The following is a 19,526-nucleotide window of genomic DNA, read 5'->3' as shown; positions in this document are numbered from 1 at the left end:
ATTACATGGTAGTTACCAGAAAACCAATTGTTCCAACGTGTTCATCAAAAACAGGCCTGTTACCCCACACACGTCCTCCACCACAAAACACTTCTTTTTAATACAGAGTCTACGGCTCATTGAGAGTCTCAAAAAAGTCAAAGGAAATCTGGAGACGAGCCAGTGATGCATCAAATACAAAGAAAAGGAAACATTCGGAACAAAAGTGTGCTTGGAAACGAGATTCAAAATGTCATACGATCTGCAGCTTGGTGAGTTTAGCAATGTCTGCTGGAATCGTTTCAAAGTCGTTGTCGCTGATGTAGAGTGCTCGTAGGGTGGCTGTTCAAAACAAAAATAAGAAGAAAAATTATTCATCATAAACACCACTAACAGAACGATTCATGATCAGCTCGTTCATAAACACCTTGTTTAAGCTGAGTTTCTTTTGTACGCAGCAAATGGCTGCAGGTAGCGTCATTCACAGGGGACGTGGCTGTGCAACTGATGCAGTGCCCCCTGTAGGAGGTTAAAGCAGGAATTTAGGGTTTGTTCAGTTTGCCGGCAAGAACTTGCCTCCTCTTTCAAAAGGTACCCTGGTATCTTTAACATCTACCACCAACTGATGCCGACAGACGCGACGCCCAGGTTAACGTCCATCTGAAGGACGGCGCACACATTGACGTATCACCCTGTCTGCGAACACCAGGATGACAGACAGTTCATAGCTAGACTGAGATTCAAATCCAGGAAGAATAGTTCAAAGATGAGTGAGCATACCTCAAAGCTGTCCTGCCGGCCCTATTTAAGCAAAGCGAATGGAATCAAATATTCCCTGTACAATGACCATTTTATTAATATTAGAAAAGGATTTAAGAGGCACAACATTAGAAGTGAACTCTACAAATATGTGTATGTATGTATAGTATGTGTGTGTATATATATACATACATATATATATATATATATATATATATATATATATATATATATATATATATATATATATATATATATATATATATATATATATATATATATATATATATATATATATATATACATGACCAAAGCTTACTCAGATAAAAGAAGTTCCCTGGTAGGCTTTGTTCATTCAAATTGTTGTAAGTGAGATCAAGAACCTCCAGTGCTGGGAAAGAGCCGAAGCCACGAGGCAGAGCGTTCAAGCGATTCATGCTGCGAAAATCAAGGCAAAGGTGCAGTCACTGGGGGCACCAGAGGACAACAAGGTACCACAGCACAAAGGAGCTGAAATATGGATCATAGCAAACCCCAAATTCAAACAAAGATCTGCTTACAGGAACATCTGATGTCTGTGACGTCCAAGTCTAAAAAGTGCTTATATACAGTATCATAAAGGTTTGTGATTTTGTTGTACAGAGCACGTCTGTTGCTGATTGTGTTGTGAACAATTCTGGACCGTGTCCATCAATGATGTTCTGCAAGCAGTTGTGTCTTCATGGAAGAGGACATTGGAACGATGGCCAGAAAATTGATGAAGCAAGTTGAATGTTTACATCATCATAACCCACAAAAAAGATGGCTATACCACAACATGCGGATGATTGTATTAACCACAAGTGATCGGGCAATAACGTGTAGGCGGGTGGATTTATTCCCACCCAAGGTTCAGGTGTTTTAGTTTCTGCAGGTTGCTGATCTGCGTTGGTAGATCCTCGATCTGGTTGTTGAAGAAGTTGAGTACCTCCAAGTTGCAAAGCTCAGCAATGTTAGCAGTAACAGCTGTCAGAAGCAAACATGCAAAGTGAGAATAAGAAAATGTCAAAATTACAAATTTGTTACCCAGTTTCTGTGAAGAATAAAAACGTTGATCACAACACAGCTGCAGTCAATCAAAATGACAATCAGCAGCACAATTCACATTCACCGGTGTACTGACACAATCCAGTAGGCCGGGAAGAGCAGGTCGCACATTCCAATTCTGATGTACTATGTTCTGTTGCAGAGTGCCGGTGCTGTCGAAGCAGCTTTCTCAGCATGGGTTACACTGGGTGGTTCGCCATTGCCCTATCAGTTGTAGTTGGGGCATGAATTTGTAAGCTGGCTATGGTGCCGCCAACAGCTCGCCTACTCTTCACAAAACACACTGTGGGATCATTAACATCCACCAAGTAATGTCGGCAGACCGGACACCCAGTTTAACGTCCATCCGAGGGATGGTACACACATTGATGAATCACCCTGCCTGTGAAACACCAGGATGACAGTTTATAGCTGGGTCGGGATTCCAACCCATGCTAGACAGCTCAGAGGTGAGTGTGCCTACTTCTCGGAATCTAGGCCATCCCCTGCCGGCTCTTCTCACATTCCAGCTACGCTTCTTTCGGTCACAAAATCTAGACTCGTGGAAGAGCGGGGTGACAGAGGGTCAAAAGGCAACGGAGTAACAGTGGGGCCACGGTTGGATAAAACAAGCAAGGGAACGAGCTAATCCAGAGAGAGAGAGAGAGAGAGAGAGAGAGAGAGAGAGAGAGAGAGAGAGAGAGAGAGAGAGAGAGAGAGAGAGAGAGAGAGAGAGAGAGAGAGAGAGAAAGACAGAAAGAGAGAAAGACAGAAGAAACACAGTAACCTGCCATTATGATGGTTGAGCTTGGTAGTTATAATTTGGGTATAAAAGATTGGGGGAAGGGATGGATGATACAAGATGGTGGTGAAATGTGGGTGGGTGGGTAGAAAGCCTGAATTTTGGAAGTGGAACCAGGATGGGGTTGCTGCTGAGAAAAATGGCACGCATTACACATCAATATAATTATTTAGTTTCTTTTCACACCAGACAGGTGGCAGACAAGACATTCTTACACACCACATTATATATTGCTTTTAGCATTTCAGGACGAGCAAAACGCAGAAGTGACAAAGCTGTGCCGCTGATCTAGGCATCGAGCAGCATCACGATCACAAACGTGGCTTCTGAAGTCACGAATCCAGCAAATTCAGCTGAACGTTGAACATCTTCCTTTGCTGAACTTCCAAAGGACAGCAGTAAAATTCCACAACAGGGTTATTTCAACAAAGCTCGTAGCAGACAAATCAACGTGCTTTCACCTTGACTTTAGATTCATAAACTTGGACTTACAACACCATCATTTCAATCTAAAGGCTGACAAAGGTCGATGAGATGGATATCCAGTTCAAGTCCCACAGAAGAAATGAATGCAGAAAGGGTATGAACAAACGACCGACCGACTGACACACACACAACCAGGATCGAACATTTTCACACCACCGATCTGCTGAATTCACAGCTACAATCACAGAACGACTTACCCTGCAACTTGTTGTGGCTCAGAACAAGTTGAGTCAGATGGGATAGAGTGACTGTAAATAAACAAAAACAGAGGGTCATCCAAATTGTAGCTTGTTGAGTCCACTCACTGGGGTATGATGAGAAGCCGTGAATTTTAAACAGACATTCGTAAAACAAACATTATTTTATAGGTAGTACATGTTACAAGCTGGTTAAATTTAACATGCTCACAGCACCATGGGCCTGCACTGCACGCACGCACGCACGCACGCACGCACACACACGCACACACACGCACACACACACACACACACACACACACACACACACACACACACACACACACACACACACACACACACTATTTTGATTACCATAGTTTGATCTCGCCAAAGGGGAATGAACACTGAGAGAGAGTTAAAAAGTGACAACAATTTTACAAATGCTTTTGTGAAGAAAAGGAAGAAAGGGCTCGATAATGAATGATGACGGAATGTGCTTTTCATTGACAATTAACGACACAAAGCAATTAAAGCAAAAATAAAAAGTCCATGATTAATATCGAGTGTATCAAAAATAGCAATGTTATCGTTCAGGCTTTTAAAATTCCGTTCTATTTCCACACATTTGTTTATTCCTAAGGTGTGGGGTCCCTCCATACGATCCACCTTGTGATGGAACAGCGTCGCCGTGAAGCACAAACCTGACAGTTCTTAATCAGGTTGGGAATCAAACCCAGACTATACAACACAAAGGTAAGTGTGCTACGTATGTGCCATCCTGTAAGTGATTCGAAGCAATGTATCGCGGTCAAATTAATGTCAAAACATATCGCTCTCCAAAATGTGCTGATCCTGATCAAGCAACAACAGGAACCACTGTACTGGCATCCAGGACAAATGATGCGGCGCACACAAGCCCTGAGGGTGCGGCTCGCTCCACACGCCCCCACCCCCCCCCCAGAGAGCGTGGCTCGTTCCACACGCCCACCCCCCCCCCCAGGAGCGCTGCTCGCTCCACACGCCCCCCGGGAGCGCAGATCAATCCACATGTCTCCCAGGAGCGCTGCTCGCTCCCCACGCCCCGCGGGAGCACAGATCACTCCACATGTCGGCCAGGAGTGCGGCTTGCTCCACACGCCCCCCCCCCCGGGAGCGCTCCACACGCCGCCTGGGAGCGCAGCTCGCTTCACCTCTGCCCCCCCCCTGGGAGCGCAGCTGGCTTCACCTCCGCCCCTCCCCCCCAGGAGCACGGCTCGCTCCACGCCCCCCAGGAGTGCTCCAAACGTACGACAAAGAAAATAGGAAATACCACGTACCACAAAGAAAATACCACAAAGGGAACTTTATTCTGGTTCTCTCAAGGTGCCGATATGATTAAACTGTTCAAGTTATAATCAGTTCTACAATATTGGATTACGTGTGACTAACTGTAGAAGTATACAGTACAATATTAGAATGGATAGCGGAGTGAATGGGACGTCCAGTGACACGTTCGTTATATAAGGAATCCGTGAATGAATTGTTTATTCGATTCAATGCGAAGTGGAATTACATAGATATGTATGTATGTATGTATATTTATACAAGTATGTATGTATATTTATATATGTATGTATGTATGTATATTGTTACGAATTCTGGCCCGCCTGGCGTGCGATCGGTTGCGTAACTCCAATCGCAGCCACGTCGCCCACCGGACGGACAATTCAGTCGTGACCCTCCTGGAACTACCGCCAGGAGCCAGTCACGGGTGGGGCTTTAACCTCACCACAACCCAGTCCGCATTCTACCCACGTGAAATAGGGTGAATCGCCAAATGTCGATATACCTAAATACCCGCACGGGTAACCTACCGAGGGGTTGCACCACGCCGCAGGTCGGCTTCGGACACGAACCGCTTAAGCGGTTCGTTCCGTGCTTCAGGGACAACCGAGCGGTGTTATCGCCAACCTCGACGGTTCAGTGATTCTTCTTCACTCGGGTGTTCAAAACCCACTACTCATTCTACGATGCAAGATGACACTTTCAAAGGGGAAATAGGACACGACGAACGGGATACATTCAAACAAAGCACATTTATTTATACAGCACGTATGTACAGCCAAGGCAGTCATGCCATATACAGAAAAAGCATGGAAACGAAAGCAATACCACCGAATATGCTTATAGTGTACAGTCACTTAAACAGGTTCTACTTACGGACACGGCACCACATCATTCACACAGAACAAAAGAAATGACTCCCTCATAGGCAAGGGGGTAGACGGGGTTCGTAAACCTTTATGGCCGTGGGCCATGGATGACCGAATGGGCACACGAGACCGACGCTGGTTACCTGCACCCTCGTGGTGCGACGGTCGGCAAGCTCTCTCCAGCACTCTCCTCTAGTGTGCACAGGCTTGCGCGCCCGAGCTGGCAAAGCGGCGCCTCCCGTCCGTGTCCCAATAAAAGAAGAAGCCCGAGCTCACGAACGAGCTGCTCGAAGGAGAAGAACCACCACGAACTGAACTGAACACGAGCTGCGAGCTCGACGAGCAGCCACCACGAACTGAACTGAACACGAGCTGCCTGAACCGCCAAGAGTAGAGAGCTCGACCCCGACGACGAAGAGAGAGGACGAGCCCGCGTGCGGTCCGCCTTATATATCGCGGGGCTCCGCCCCTTCGCTCCTCCCCCTTTTCGGCTCCGCCTCCCTTCGAGAAGCTTCTCGAAAAGGGGTGTGCCCTCACTCCGACCGCCTCACGCCCGTGTCCACCAATCACGAGCGAGCTCCTCGCCGCTTCTCGTGCCAGCCTTGGCGGCGCAAAAACGGTGGGAAAACTCGCGAGTCATCCTAGTTCTTTTCACTGGGCCTTCGCTCGACGTTTTCGGACGGTTTTTGCGGTTGAAAGGGTCATATCGTGCTCTGTCGGGCCAAAATAACGATAGCGAAAGAAAAACGGCTATCTCAAAGGGTTGCAGCCCGGTGAACACGAAGAAAACCCTTTAAATAATGGTGGGGACCTATCTGCACATAAACTTAGCGTCATAACTGAGCTGGGGACCTTCATGGTGTATTGCGAATTTCCACAGCCATAACAATATTTATATTTGTATGTATGTATGTATATGTATGTATATGTATATGTATATGTATATGTATATGTATGTATATATATATATATATATATATATATATATATATATATATATATATATATATATATATATATATATATATATATATATATATATATATATATATATATATATATATCTTGTTGTGGATTTCCGCCACTCCGCCGTGCGGGCGACCGCTTTTAACCAAATCGCGGCGGCACGCCCACCGACCGTGGCAATCCAATCGCAGCTTTGGATCAACGCCGAAATCCAGCTCGGGTGTGTTTTTAACCACACCACAACCTTGTCAATGCTCTGCCCGTGCTACAGGGTCGATCGCCGAATTGTCGATTTACCTAATTATTCACACGGTCAGACTACCGAGAGGTTGTACCTCAACGGGACCTGTCCGGAAACGAGCCGCTTTAAGCAGCTCTTTCGTCTGCGATTGCCGAGCAGTTTATTATCGCCAAGCCCCGTTGGACCCGATTATCTTATCGGCTATTAATAACCAGCTGTTTATTCCGAACGCAATTATGGCAGTTGAATGGAGGGATGCAACGAGCAGGTGAATATTCAAACAATGCGGACATTTATTTGTACATGCACATATGCAAGCAAGACAATGAATGGGGGTAAGGGACAAGACACGAGAAAAAAGACCTACAGCCGTTGTCTCTTTATTATATACATGCACTAAACAACAATTCTACTTATCAGACAAGGCGCCACAGACTTCCATGCAAAAACCCCAGGAAAGAAAAGGGAGAACGGGGCCCGTAGGCCTTTAATGTTCCTCGGAGCTGTGAAGACCGCAGGAGCTCCGCGAGACCGTGCAGGTTACCTTGTCGCCCTGGAGACGACTCGATGGGTCTTTCGGTCAGCGACCCTCCGTATGTCTCGTCGTCAACACGACAGCTGGTGTAACAGCAGTTCGGTTGGTCCAGGCCTTGCCGTGCGGCCTGGTCGATCGGGCCTGGCCGACGACGCCTCAGAGTTGCGAACGGGCCTTGCTCTTTTGGAGTTGATGCTCTTTTAAGAGCCTGGTGTTGGCGTAGTGGTAAGGGTAGCGGCTTGGGATCCAAAAGGTCCTGAGTTCAAGCCTCGTTGGGCCACTGAATTAATACACCAGGAGGTTGACTCAGCCTATCATCCTTCCAAGGTCGGCGAAGTGAGTACCAGTGTACTGGGCCCGGTGTATGCCCCGGTTAAAATAGGTGTACCGTATCCCTGTGTCGTAAGAGCCGACCAGGGTTGCGTCAGGAAGGGCATCCGGCGTAAAACCTGTGCCAAATCACTATGCGGATCATACGGATGATCCGCTGTGGAGACCCCAAACGGGAGCAGCCGGAAGAAGAAGAAGAAGAAGAAGAAGAAGAGGAAGAAGAAGAAGAAGAAGAACTCTTTTAAGAGCCTGCTCACTCCTCAGCGTCGCTCGGACCGTCCCGGGGCCCGATAACTTCGGACCGTTATGTCGCTGGCTGACGACTTCTCTCCGGCTGGCGACTTCGCTGCCGCCTCCACCGACCCACAACTCTGCACGGCACTGCAGGCTTGACTGGACTCCAGGCTCCAAACTCCACCCGACTCCAACAACCGAGCTCCACTCCGTACTCCGAACTCCAGACTCTCCTCAACTGAACTCCACTCCGAACTCCCGAGCTCCACTCCGACTTCTGAGCTCCACTCCGAACTCCGAACTCCGGACTCCAGAGCTCCACCCCGAACGAACTAAACTCCAATCCGAACCCCGAACTCCAGACTCAACTCAACTGGTTTATCGGCGTATTAGCCTGGCCTTTTATCGGGTTCGGGTGGTGTTTGGTCTTTCACCTCCGACCCTTCACCCCCAGCTGGCTCCGCCCCTTTTGTCATTCTGATCCGATCTTGCTGTCAAACGCGGACGTGGTAGGAATCACCGGCTTTCACTCCGAGGGAGTCTTCGTGATTGGCGGCGGAAACGTTGTTCGTTTGTGGATGCCGTTGCTGGCAAAAAGATGGAGGTGCCGTGGCGATGCTGGTGAGATGTTGGCGGTTGTGGCGAAGGTGGTTAGGAGATGTTGGCGGTTGGGGCGAAGGTGGTGAGATGTTGGTGGTTGTGGCGAAGGTGGTGAGGAGATGTTGGCGGTTGTGGCGAAGGTGGTGTGGAGATGTTGGTTAAAATAAAGATAGGAAAGAATAACACTACCTCAAAGGTTCACAGCCCAGCACACGAATAAATCCCATTAGACATCAGTGGGGAAATCTAATCTGGACACACACTTATCGACATAACTGATCTTCGGCGAACCTGAATGGTGTTCTGTGAATTTCTACAACCGTTACGATATATATATATATATATATATATATATATATATATATATATATATATATATATATATATATATATATATATATATATATTGTTACTGGCCGGGGGGTCAGCCGCCAACCGACCGCTCTGAACGGAGCTGCAAGTTGAGTTGGCCCAACCGATCGCCCGGAATATAGATCGCCGCCCGGATAACTCCGAGCGACGGGTCCTTGTACAAGAACCAAAATACGCCAATCGGCAGATCACGTGGGGTAGGGTCGATTGCCAATCTTCAATTTACCTAAATACCCACGTAATCCAACTACCGGGGTATTCCACCCTCGACGAAACTAGTACGGAACAAACCGCCGAGGCGAGCTTGTCCGTGCGCGATTCCGAGCGGCGAAATCGCCGAGAACCGTCGGTCCAAATGTCCCCCTATTACGGCAAACCAACGGCTTTCTAACTCCCAACACACAAAATGTTCAATCAATGAGGAAATGGACGCAACGAGCAGGTTTACATTCACACAAGGACATTTATTATAATAAAACACGTATGCAAATAAATAAGGCAAAACACGTATGCAATTATACAAGTAACAAAAGCACGACAAAAGAACGACAACCGTCTACTTATTATGTAGTCGTTTACACTTAACAGCAGTTCCTACTTATTAGACGGCACGCACGCACGCACGCACGCACGCACGCACGCACGCACGCACGCACGCACGCACGCACGCACGCACGCACGCACACACACACACACACACACACACACACACACACACACACACACACACAATGGTGGCTGAGGCCTTTAATCCAGGCTCCAGCTCGGAGGACAGGTGAGCTGAAACTCACAGCTTGACTCGAACCTTTCCACCTCGTGTGGTCTTCAACTTGTCTGGACCCAGGCTCCAGCGAGAGCGAGCTGGATCCAATCGCCGAGATCCTTCCCGAACTCCAGCGAATCCTCCCGCGCTTCTCAACACGTGCCGGTGAGACGAGGCGCCGATCCTTCCTGTCGATCGTCGTTTCCCCGAGGATCCAACTCCAAGAAGAGGCCGATGCGTCGCACCAAGCCGGGAAACAAAATGGAGAACGAAAAGCTCCACGAACCAAGAAGAAGACGAAGAAGAGGAAGAAGAGGAAGAAGCCTCCACTCGCAGCTCGAGCCGAACAACCGGCTCAAGTTCCTTCCAAAACAAAGCAGCAGCCGAAGCTCACTGAGCCAGCCGAAGCAAAAAGCTTCTGAAGGCCTCAAGCCAAGCAAGCCAAGCAGGACCCGATGGCCTGCTGAACGACTGCTCTCTCCGAAGCAAAAAGCTTACTCCTCCCACGGGACTCAGCACACGAACTCTGCACACGGGACTCTTTACGAACTCTGCCACGGGACTCTCACGAACTCTTTCCACGGGACTTTCACGAACTCAGCCCACGAACTCGGCCCTACCATGGGACTCCCACACAAACAAAGAAAGGATCTCCCCTTTTATCCTTCCCACCCCCTCCCCCCGCACCCAGTGTGACTCATGCCCTCGTGATCCACCCCCCGCTCAACCACGGGTGGGAGGGAGTTGTTGACGTCACGGGATGGCAGGGTTCTTCTTCTTCTTCACAGAAGAGGGGGAGGGACGTCTCCATTGTTCGCTCCCTAACTATTAAATTGATCCACAGTGCATCTAATCGATTTCAAAACATTTAAACAATGGAAGGTGAGCTATCTAGGGAACATGCACTTATCAACATAGCTGACTAAGGGAACCTGTATGTTGTGTGCAATTGAATTCCAAATTCGTAACACTACCCCTCCCCTTTTTACAGACTCGTCCCGAGTCGTCAAATTTTCGTGTGACCAGCATGTATAACTTTTCCCCAAGTACATTCTACCTTCGGACCCCTGAGTGCGACATTTCTTTATACGTGTCCCAAAAATAAATAACCTAATGCGCTGCGTAACTAACTAAACAAACTCTCACAGACTCATTCAGACAACTTAACTAAAATTGCCAGCGCTAAAACAAACATGTCGGTGGGGTTCCACGTATTTACAATCTTAATTTATCTATTACATCACACTAACCATGGCCCAGGACTTGTGATCTGTGAAAGGGGAAAGGCAAAAGTCATAGCAAAGTCTTTGGTGCAGGGGAATGGATGGAGATGCTCGCAAAACAACAAATGGACTGGATGCACAGGCTACCTGCAGGGCAGTCCTCACAAAACTGGATGGTCCTGGCGCGCATGGTGATGGATGGACACAGGGGCAAATGCAAACAAGGGCTAGCAGGCATGGGGTCATGGCAGAGGCAGGCAACTAGGCATGGTAAGGTAAGCCCATGCAGAACAGACAGCTGCAGCACAACAAGCCGGCAGGTGAAGCTGGCCGGCCTCTGGTGTGGTTCCATCAGGTCTGGAGGGAGTGCGGTGGTGCCGGCCCGGCCCCGGCCCCTCTTGGGCCCTTGGCCTACTCTGGCCGACTAGTCCGGTGCCTGGGGTGCCCACTAAACAAATACTCAACTTTCCACAGCCACGCTCCCAGCCACGCTCCCAACCGGTCAATGAACTCTTGCACCCCACCAAAAGGGTTTCGTGCCTTCTCTCGACACAAACAACAAAACGACCTTCTGTTAGTAAATTTGAATAACCCACTAGCGAACATTAAACTGACCCCGGGGTCACTTGGGTGGGAATCACTCCTCCCCACAACCAGTCATTCGCACCATGTATACCACATTCGCTCCACTCGCACACTTGGGCCCACTGTCCTACACTCATTCCTCACACACTTTCCATTTCGCAACTCACACCAACACTCCACACTGCCATCCTTCTAACTAAATCCCCTGACTAACTAGTGCTCCCTTGTCATCCCTGTAAACTCATGCACGTTCCATTTAGTCTACATAGCGAAGCTACGTCTCCACTACACATTTCCGGTCTGTCCGTGTCTCCAAAAATCCAAAAAAAATTCCATTTCCTAAATCTGAACTAAAATCCCTCTAACTAATCCATTCCACAGGCTCCATGAGAAACAATCCATGTCCCCATGAAGCCGGTCTAACAAAGCTAACCCATCCCCCTAACTAGTTCTTCCTCTGCCCCCAAACAAGGGGGTCTTCCACCCCTTGCCTGGGAATCCTGTTCACCCAAAGCGAGGCTTGCTTTTCTCAACTTTTTTTTCCATAATACGCACCTTCAGCGAGGAAATTCACAGCCGCACTCTTTTTCCTTGACGTCATGGTAGCTGCTTGCGCCCTGCGCACCTCGTCCCTCTTGGACGGTACCATCCGGCAGGAATTCCCTTCTGCCGGATTCCAACCTTCGTGCAGCCACGACATTTCATTTGCATTCATCAAAACATTTCAGCAAAGGAAGGTGAGCTATCTCGAGAACATGCACTTATCGACATAGCTGACGAAGGGAACCTTTATGTTGTGTGCAATTGAATTCCAAATTCGTAACACTATATATATATATATATATATATATATATATATATATATATATATATATACACACACACACACACACACACACACATGTATGTATGTACATATATATATATATACATACATACACATGTATGTATGTATGTACATATGTCTGTGTATATATATATATATATATATATATATAAAAATATATATATATATATATATATAAATATATATATATATACACACACATACACATGTGTGTGTATATATATATATATATATATATATATATATATATATATATATATATATATATAAATATATATATATATATATATATGTATTTTTACGGCTGTGGAAATTCGCATTACACCATGAAGGGCCCGTAGGTGAGATAACTCTAAGTACATGTGTAGTTAGCCCCAAACCCGCGCATAGAGGGAATTTATGTGATTCATTCGGGCTGCGACGCTTTGAGATAGCCGTTTTTCTGTTCTATCTTTATTTTGAACCAACCACGTCTCAACCGCCATCACACAACAACCACCAACCACAACGCTGCTTCACAACAATCACAACCACACCTGCCTCTCAACAACCACGCCATCCTCACCACTCCGCCAGCAACCATCAACATCTCCACGAACACAAAAGGGGAACAACAACAAATCCCACCCCGATTTCTCTGGTAAACAAGAATGACGGTTGGAACTCAACTCCCACCCCGATTTCTCTGGTAAACAAGAATGACGGTTGGAACTCAACTCCCACCCCGATTTCTCTGGTAAACAAGAATGACGGTTGGAACTCAACTCCCGCCCCGATTTCTCTGGTGGAATGTCCCCCCCCCCCGCGTGCCGCGAAGGGAGGGGCGGGGTGCCGGGGAAATAAAAGGGCGCACGGAGGCGCCGCTAAGAAGAAGTCAGGTCAGGGGAGGTCAGGTCAGGGCGGTCGGTGAGAGTGTCAGTGTCCATCGGCGGTTCATGTTCTTCTGCCCGTCTGGGTCTTGGAGAAGCGGTCCGTTGAGCGACCCGCTCGTTGGAGCTTGCAGTCGGTGGAGAGTCCGGACGTCGCAGAGGGGACACGGACTGGAGGCGCCGCTCTGCCAGCTGTGTCACGCGGACCTGCGCGTTCGTACAAGGAGCGCCGGAGAGAGCTCGCCCACCATCGCACCGCGAGGGTGCAGGTGACCTGCAATGGTCTCGTGGGACTCGTTCGGTCTGCCAAGTCCCACGCCATAAAGGCCCACGGGCCCCGTCTGCCCCCTTGTCTATGAGGGTGGCCTTTTCTTTTGCTTTCAAATGAATGTTGTTTGCGCCGTCTGTAAAGTAGAACTGTATAAGTGTTGCCGTGTGTACGTGTATTCGGTAGTAACTCTGCGTCATTGTTTCTTTTGTTTTAACTGCTATATGTGCATTTTGACTGTTTGGCTGTATATGTGTGCTTTCCGTGTGTTGCGTAATAAATGTGAATTGTGTGAACTGTTTTCCCGTTTCGCTTCGTCTTTTCTTTATTGACCCTCCATCCTGCTTCACGTAAAGGGTTCGTAGTGGGCTTAATACGCCCGGTAATTAATCTGAACCATCCAGGTCGGCGATAACACCGCTCGGTTATCCAGATAGCATGGAACGGGCCGCTCGAGCGGCCCGTGTCTGGAGTCCACCTGCGGCGAGGTGCGATCGCCCGGTCGACCATTCGCGCAGGTACTTCGGTGGATCAAATTTGGCGAGCGACCCTATCCTGCACGGGTGGGAAATTGGCACGATCGTGGCGAGGTTAAACCCCCACCCGTGACTAGCTCCCGGCGTTGGTCCGAGAAGGTCATGACTGAATTGTCCATCCGGTGGGCAACGTGCCGCGATCCGAGTTACGTGGCCGTCCGCACGCCGGCGGGCGGGAATTCGCAACAGTATATGTTTGTATGTATGTATGCATGTATGTATATATACATATTGTGACGTCCACGGGACTTGAACAGTCCCGCCAACGTAGAATGAGCCGAAACGATGGAGGCGGTTTATTTATTTATAACCCAAACATGGCGGTTCTAATCGCTCTACTGCAAACGGGACGAGGAAGGTGGCACGAGTGACTTTTCACTGAGTTGATGATGTTTATTTGTTTTTATTATTAACCAGAAATAACAAGACTCGGCAAGAAAAGAGATCCGGGGCGATTCGACGGGATGGTGTGGGATTGGGCGTGGGGAAAACACAGACAATTCCAATGAATATACAATTCTCAAACCCTCTAAGGCACCAAGTACACACACACACACACACACACACACACACACACACACACACACACACACACACACACACACACACACACACACACACACACACACACACACACACACACACACAAACGTAGCTACTTCTGGTGGTCAGGCTGGACCGTGGTGTGGACGCAACTGTCCCTGGATCAGCGTCGGACGAGCTGGCCTTGCTCTCGTCAGGGGGGGGGGGGCAGGAGAAACCGTGGTGCTGTGGACCTCCTGGTCCTGGCCCAAGTCCGCTCACAGCCGCCAGGGAACCAGTTCTGGCGCCAAATTGCGAGCAGGAGAGGGAGGCAGGTCCGCCCGCCGTTCGACCCCGTACTCCGAGTCAGCAGAACCCCAGAGCCAACCAAGGTGAGGCACGAGGCTCAGCAAGGCTCCAAGACACGATGAAGAACAAGATCGAATCAGCACAACAAAAAGTACGCTTCCCGCGTAACAGCCTCCACACCAAAAAAACACGATCTTTTTGTCCCGATCTTCTTCCTCTTCCTTTTCGACCCCGAACAGAACCTTTTTATCCTCCCGTCCTCGTCACTTCCAATCGAGCCGTTTATTGGCCCACCGCCGTCGCCTTCCGCCAATCGTGATCACGGGGCGGAGCCATCCACTGCACTGTCCTGTGACGTCACGGCCAGCCTCCAGGGACTACTAAAAGGGGTTTACGCAGACACACTTACCCTATGCCGTGTCCCTATCTAATTACGTGACAATTATCATTTCCCCCTTGAAGAAATGAACATTTACTAGACATCTTATCACCACTGAATTGCTACTTATTACATCGAGATCCTGGTAAACTCGAACAGCATGACATACCTAATTAAACATCCTAATTACCCTTTGAATGCATACCCCCCCTCAAACGTAACAAAAAAAAAATATATATATATATATATATATGTATGTATATATATTGTTGTGGATTCTCACCACTTCGGCGTGCAGACGACCACTTTTTGCCAAATTTTTTTTTTTTTTTTTTGCCAAATTTTTTTTTGCCCAAATTTTTGCCCACCGACCATGGCAATCCAGTCGCAGCTTTCGGATCAACGCCAAAATCCAGCTTCGGGTGTGTTTTTAACCACACCATAAATCAGCCAAATCTTCTGTCCACGTGTGACAGGGTTGATCGCCGAATTGTCGATTTCCCTAAGTATTCGCGCAGACAGAAATGCCGGGGATTTACACCTCGACGGGACTCGTACGGACACGAGCCGCTTTAAGCAGGTCGCGCCGTTTGCGATTTCCGAGTGGTTTATTATCGCCAAGCCCTGTCAGACTCGATTATCTTATCGGCTATTAAAAACCAGCTATTATTCGAAATGCAATTACAGCAGCTCAATGGAGGAAGGGACGCAACGAGCAAGTGAATATTCAAACAATGACATTTATTTTACACGCATGCAGTCAATGAAGCAATGGGGGTAAGGGACAAGACACGAGCAAGAAAAAAACCTACACCCGTTTATTCTGTACACGCACTTAACCACAATTCGACTTGGCAGACAAGGCGCCACAGACTTCCATGCAAAAACCCCAGGAAAGAAAAAGAGAGGGAGAACAGGACCCGAAGGCCTTTAATGTTCCGCGGAGCTGTGGAGACCGAAGGAGCTCCGTGAGACCGTGCGGGTTACCTGCCACCCTCGTGGTGACTCGCTGGGTGACCCTCGATGTCACGTCGTCAACACAGCAGCTGGTGTATTGGCAGCTCGGTTGGTCCAGGCCTAGCCGTGTGGCCTGGTCGATCGGGCCTTGCTGATAACGCCTTAGAGGAGCAAACGGGCCTTGCTCTTTTAGAGTTGATGCTCTCTTAAGAGCCCGCTCACTCCTTAGCGTCGTTCGGACCGTTATGCCGCTGGCTGGCGACTTCTCTCCAGCTGCCTCCACCAACCCACAATTCTGCACGGCACTGCAGGCTTAGCAGGACTCCAGGCTCCACTCCGACCTCAACCCCGACTTCCACTCCAAGCTCCACTCCGAACGAACTCAACCACGAACCCAAACTGGACCACGAACCCAGACTGCACCACGAACCCAGACTGCCGACTCAACTCCTGGCGACTCCTCTCCTCAACTCCGACTTCCACTCCGAGCTCCACTCCGAACGAACTCAACCACGAACCCAGACTGCGAACCGAGACTGCGAACCCAGACTGGCCTCTCGGCGCCTCAGCCCCGCTTTTTATTGGGATCGGGGGGGGGGGGTGTTTGGTCTTTCACCTCTGACCCCTCACCCCCCGCTGGCTCTGTCCCTTTTGTCATTCTGATCCGATCTTGCCATCAAATGCGGACAAAGCGGACGTGGTAGAAATTACCGGCCCTCGCCCCAACGAGAGAGTCCCCGCGTCTGTCGGCGGAGATGCCGTTTGTCTATGGATGTCGTTGCTGGTGAAAAGATGGCGGCGTTTGTGGAGATGAAGGTGAGGAGACGTTGTTCGTTTGTTGGGGAAAAAATGGCGGCGATTGTGGAGATGCTGGTGAGAAGATGTTGGCGGTTGTGGCGAAGGTGGTGAGGAGATGTTGTTTAAAATAACGATAGAAAAGAATAATACGACCTCAAAGATCACAATCTCGTATACCCCCAATATACCCCAAACGGGACCCCCAATCTTTGATAGGAGGGAAACCACGGGGTATCATCCCTGGGTCAGATTGCGGGAGAGTGTGTCGGAGTGGTGCTGAGGTGTCGTCCACCAGACGGCGGTCTCCTTGGGTTAACCTGAGGCGGTCCCTTCGGGTGGGTGCCTGGAATGTCCTATCCCTAAGAGAGGATGATCACCTGTCTCTGTTATCATCTGAGCTCAAGCGTTTGGACATCGGGATTGCAGCTCTCTCTGAGGTTCGGAGACCGGATTGCGGCGAGATAATGGTGGGTGGTTACACCTACTATTGGTCTGGTCGCTCTGATGGTTACCATACCCAAGGAGTTGCTGTAGCTGTGTCCAATAAGCTGACCCCAATGATAATTGAGGTAACACCGGTCAACGAGCGTATTATGAGATTAAGGATTCGTCACTCCTTAGGTGTCATTTCCCTGGTCTCTATTTATGCTCCGACTGAGGCGAGTGATCTCACCGTGAAGGATGCATTCTACGCCACACTCGAGTCTGTGGTTGATCAGTGCCCCAGACGAGATACACTTCTAGTCTTGGGGGATTTCAATGCATCGACTGGAACTGATAGGGATGGTTATGAGGTGTGTGTTGGTCCCCATGGGTCAGGAACTATGAACCAGAATAGCACTAAGTTCCTTGACTTTGCAAGAAGTCATGGACTTAGGGTGGCTGGTTCATGGTTTCAGCGCCCGCAAGCTCATCGCTGGACTTGGTATTCCAACGCTGGCGGTGTGGCAAAGGAGATTGACCATGTCCTCATTGACGGTCGTTGGAGGATGATCCAGAACTGCAGGGTCTACCGGAGTGCTCAGTTCCTCAATACTGACCACAGGCTTGTTGTAGCAACTCTAAAGCTGCACCTTAAATCCTGGAGAATGGTACCATCCCAGCCTAGGCTGGATGTTGCCAAGCTCAGGGATGAGAGAGTAGCTGAGGAGTTTGCGAACAGGCTGAGTGGACACTTGGGGGTCTGGGTGCTTTGGGGGGTCCTGAAGAGTTGTGGAGCACCTTCAAGACCACCGTCCTTGATGTTGCCGGTGGATGCCTTGGAGTTCACCACAGGGCAAAGAAGAATTTTGTCTCTCAAGGGACACTGGATACCATTGACCAGAGTCGCAGGGCCAGGCTGAATGGCAGAGCTGAGCTGTTCAGGGAGCTGAGGCGTAAAACTGTACGTGCACTGAGGGTGGACAAGGAGGCCTATGTGCGAGGAATCTGTGAGGGGGTAGAGCATCACCTGTGGACAGGTGATTCTCGTCCCGCTTACAGGGGAATTCGCGCATTACGTTCATCCAAGCCCATCCCTCGGAGCACTGCAGTTCGAGCAGAGAGTGGTAGGCTCTTGACAGAGGAGTCTGAAGTGAAGGCCCGCTGGGCCGGTTACTTTGAGCGGTTGTACCAGGCTGATCCCCCAGCTGTCGAGTTGGACGTCAAGGGTGTTACAATCCCTGTTGCTGACCCTCGAATCAACTGTGGTCCACCATCGCTTGTGGAAACACGGGCTGCGGTGAACCAGTTGAAACGGGGCAAAGCTCCAGGGATCTGTGGCATCCATGCTGAACTTCTCAAGGCTGGTGGAAATGCTGCACTCGCGTCGTTGCATGCAGTTTTGTGCTCTGCCTGGAACACAGGCATCATCCCAACTGACTGGAAGAGGGGCCTTGTTGTCCCTCTCTGGAAAGGGAAGGGTGATCGCCAAGACTGCAACAACTACCGAGGGGTGACGCTGCTCTCAGTGCCGGGCAAGGTCTTTGCTCGGATAATTCTTGATAGGGTTCGCCACCATCTGCTTGAGCACCAGCGTCCAGAGCAGTCAGGCTTTACACCAAAGAGGTCAACGATTGACCGTATCCTTGCTCTCCGTGTCCTCACTGAACGCAGACGAGAGTTTCGGCAGGGGCTGCTTGCAGCCTATGTTGATCTCTGTAAAGCGTTCGATTCAGTGAATCGGGATGTCCTCTGGAGGATTCTTGGTCTTCGTGGGGTGCCACCGAAACTGATCGATCTGATGTCTGAACTCTACTCTGGTACTGAGAGTGCTGTGAAGTGTGGTGGTACCGCCTCTGACTTATTTCCAGTTGTTACTGGAGTTCGTCAGGGATGTGTACTTGCCCCCACACTTTTCAGCACTTGTATGGACTGGATTTTTGGGAGGATGTCGGAGAGATCAAGTTGCGGTGCATCGTTTGGCAATGTCAAGATCTCGGACCTTGATTTTGCAGATGATGCAGTCATCTTTGCGGAGACTTTAGACATCCTCTTGGGGGCCCTCGAGGTGCTGAATGAGGAGTCGGAGCCGTTGGGATTACGGATTTCTTGGGTCAAAACAAAGATCCAGGCTTTCGGTGACATCTTGGATGCTGCTGTCCTGTCTGTGTCTGTTTGTGGTGAGGATGTTGAGGTCGTGGATAGATTCACTTACCTTGGCAGTGATATTCATGTCTCCGCAGGTTGTGAGCCGGAGGTCAATAGACGTCTGGGTCGGGCCTGGGGAGTCATGGATTCACTGGATCATGG

General features: G+C 49.2%; 1 protein-coding gene across 1 annotated transcript in view; it reads right to left on the bottom strand.

Moving 5' to 3' along the window:
* RSU1 (Ras suppressor protein 1) overlaps positions 1-19,526 on the bottom strand; it is a 39,099-nt gene that overhangs the window by 17,112 nt on the left and 2,461 nt on the right. The window contains exons 2-5 of the mRNA XM_085876599.1: positions 3,289-3,339; positions 1,623-1,743; positions 1,058-1,176; positions 239-321 (exon numbers count right to left, since the gene is read on the bottom strand). Coding sequence (XP_085732725.1) covers positions 239-321; positions 1,058-1,176; positions 1,623-1,743; positions 3,289-3,339 — 374 coding nt within the window. The remainder of the gene's footprint in view (positions 1-238; positions 322-1,057; positions 1,177-1,622; positions 1,744-3,288; positions 3,340-19,526) is intronic.

This window comes from Eptatretus burgeri, chromosome 4 (assembly GCF_056783735.1).
Source record: "Eptatretus burgeri isolate ZD-2024b chromosome 4, Ebu_testis_v1, whole genome shotgun sequence".
In the NCBI taxonomy this organism is placed as follows: domain Eukaryota; kingdom Metazoa; phylum Chordata; class Myxini; order Myxiniformes; family Myxinidae; genus Eptatretus; species Eptatretus burgeri.
This window is presented reverse-complemented; position numbering and strand designations above follow the sequence as displayed.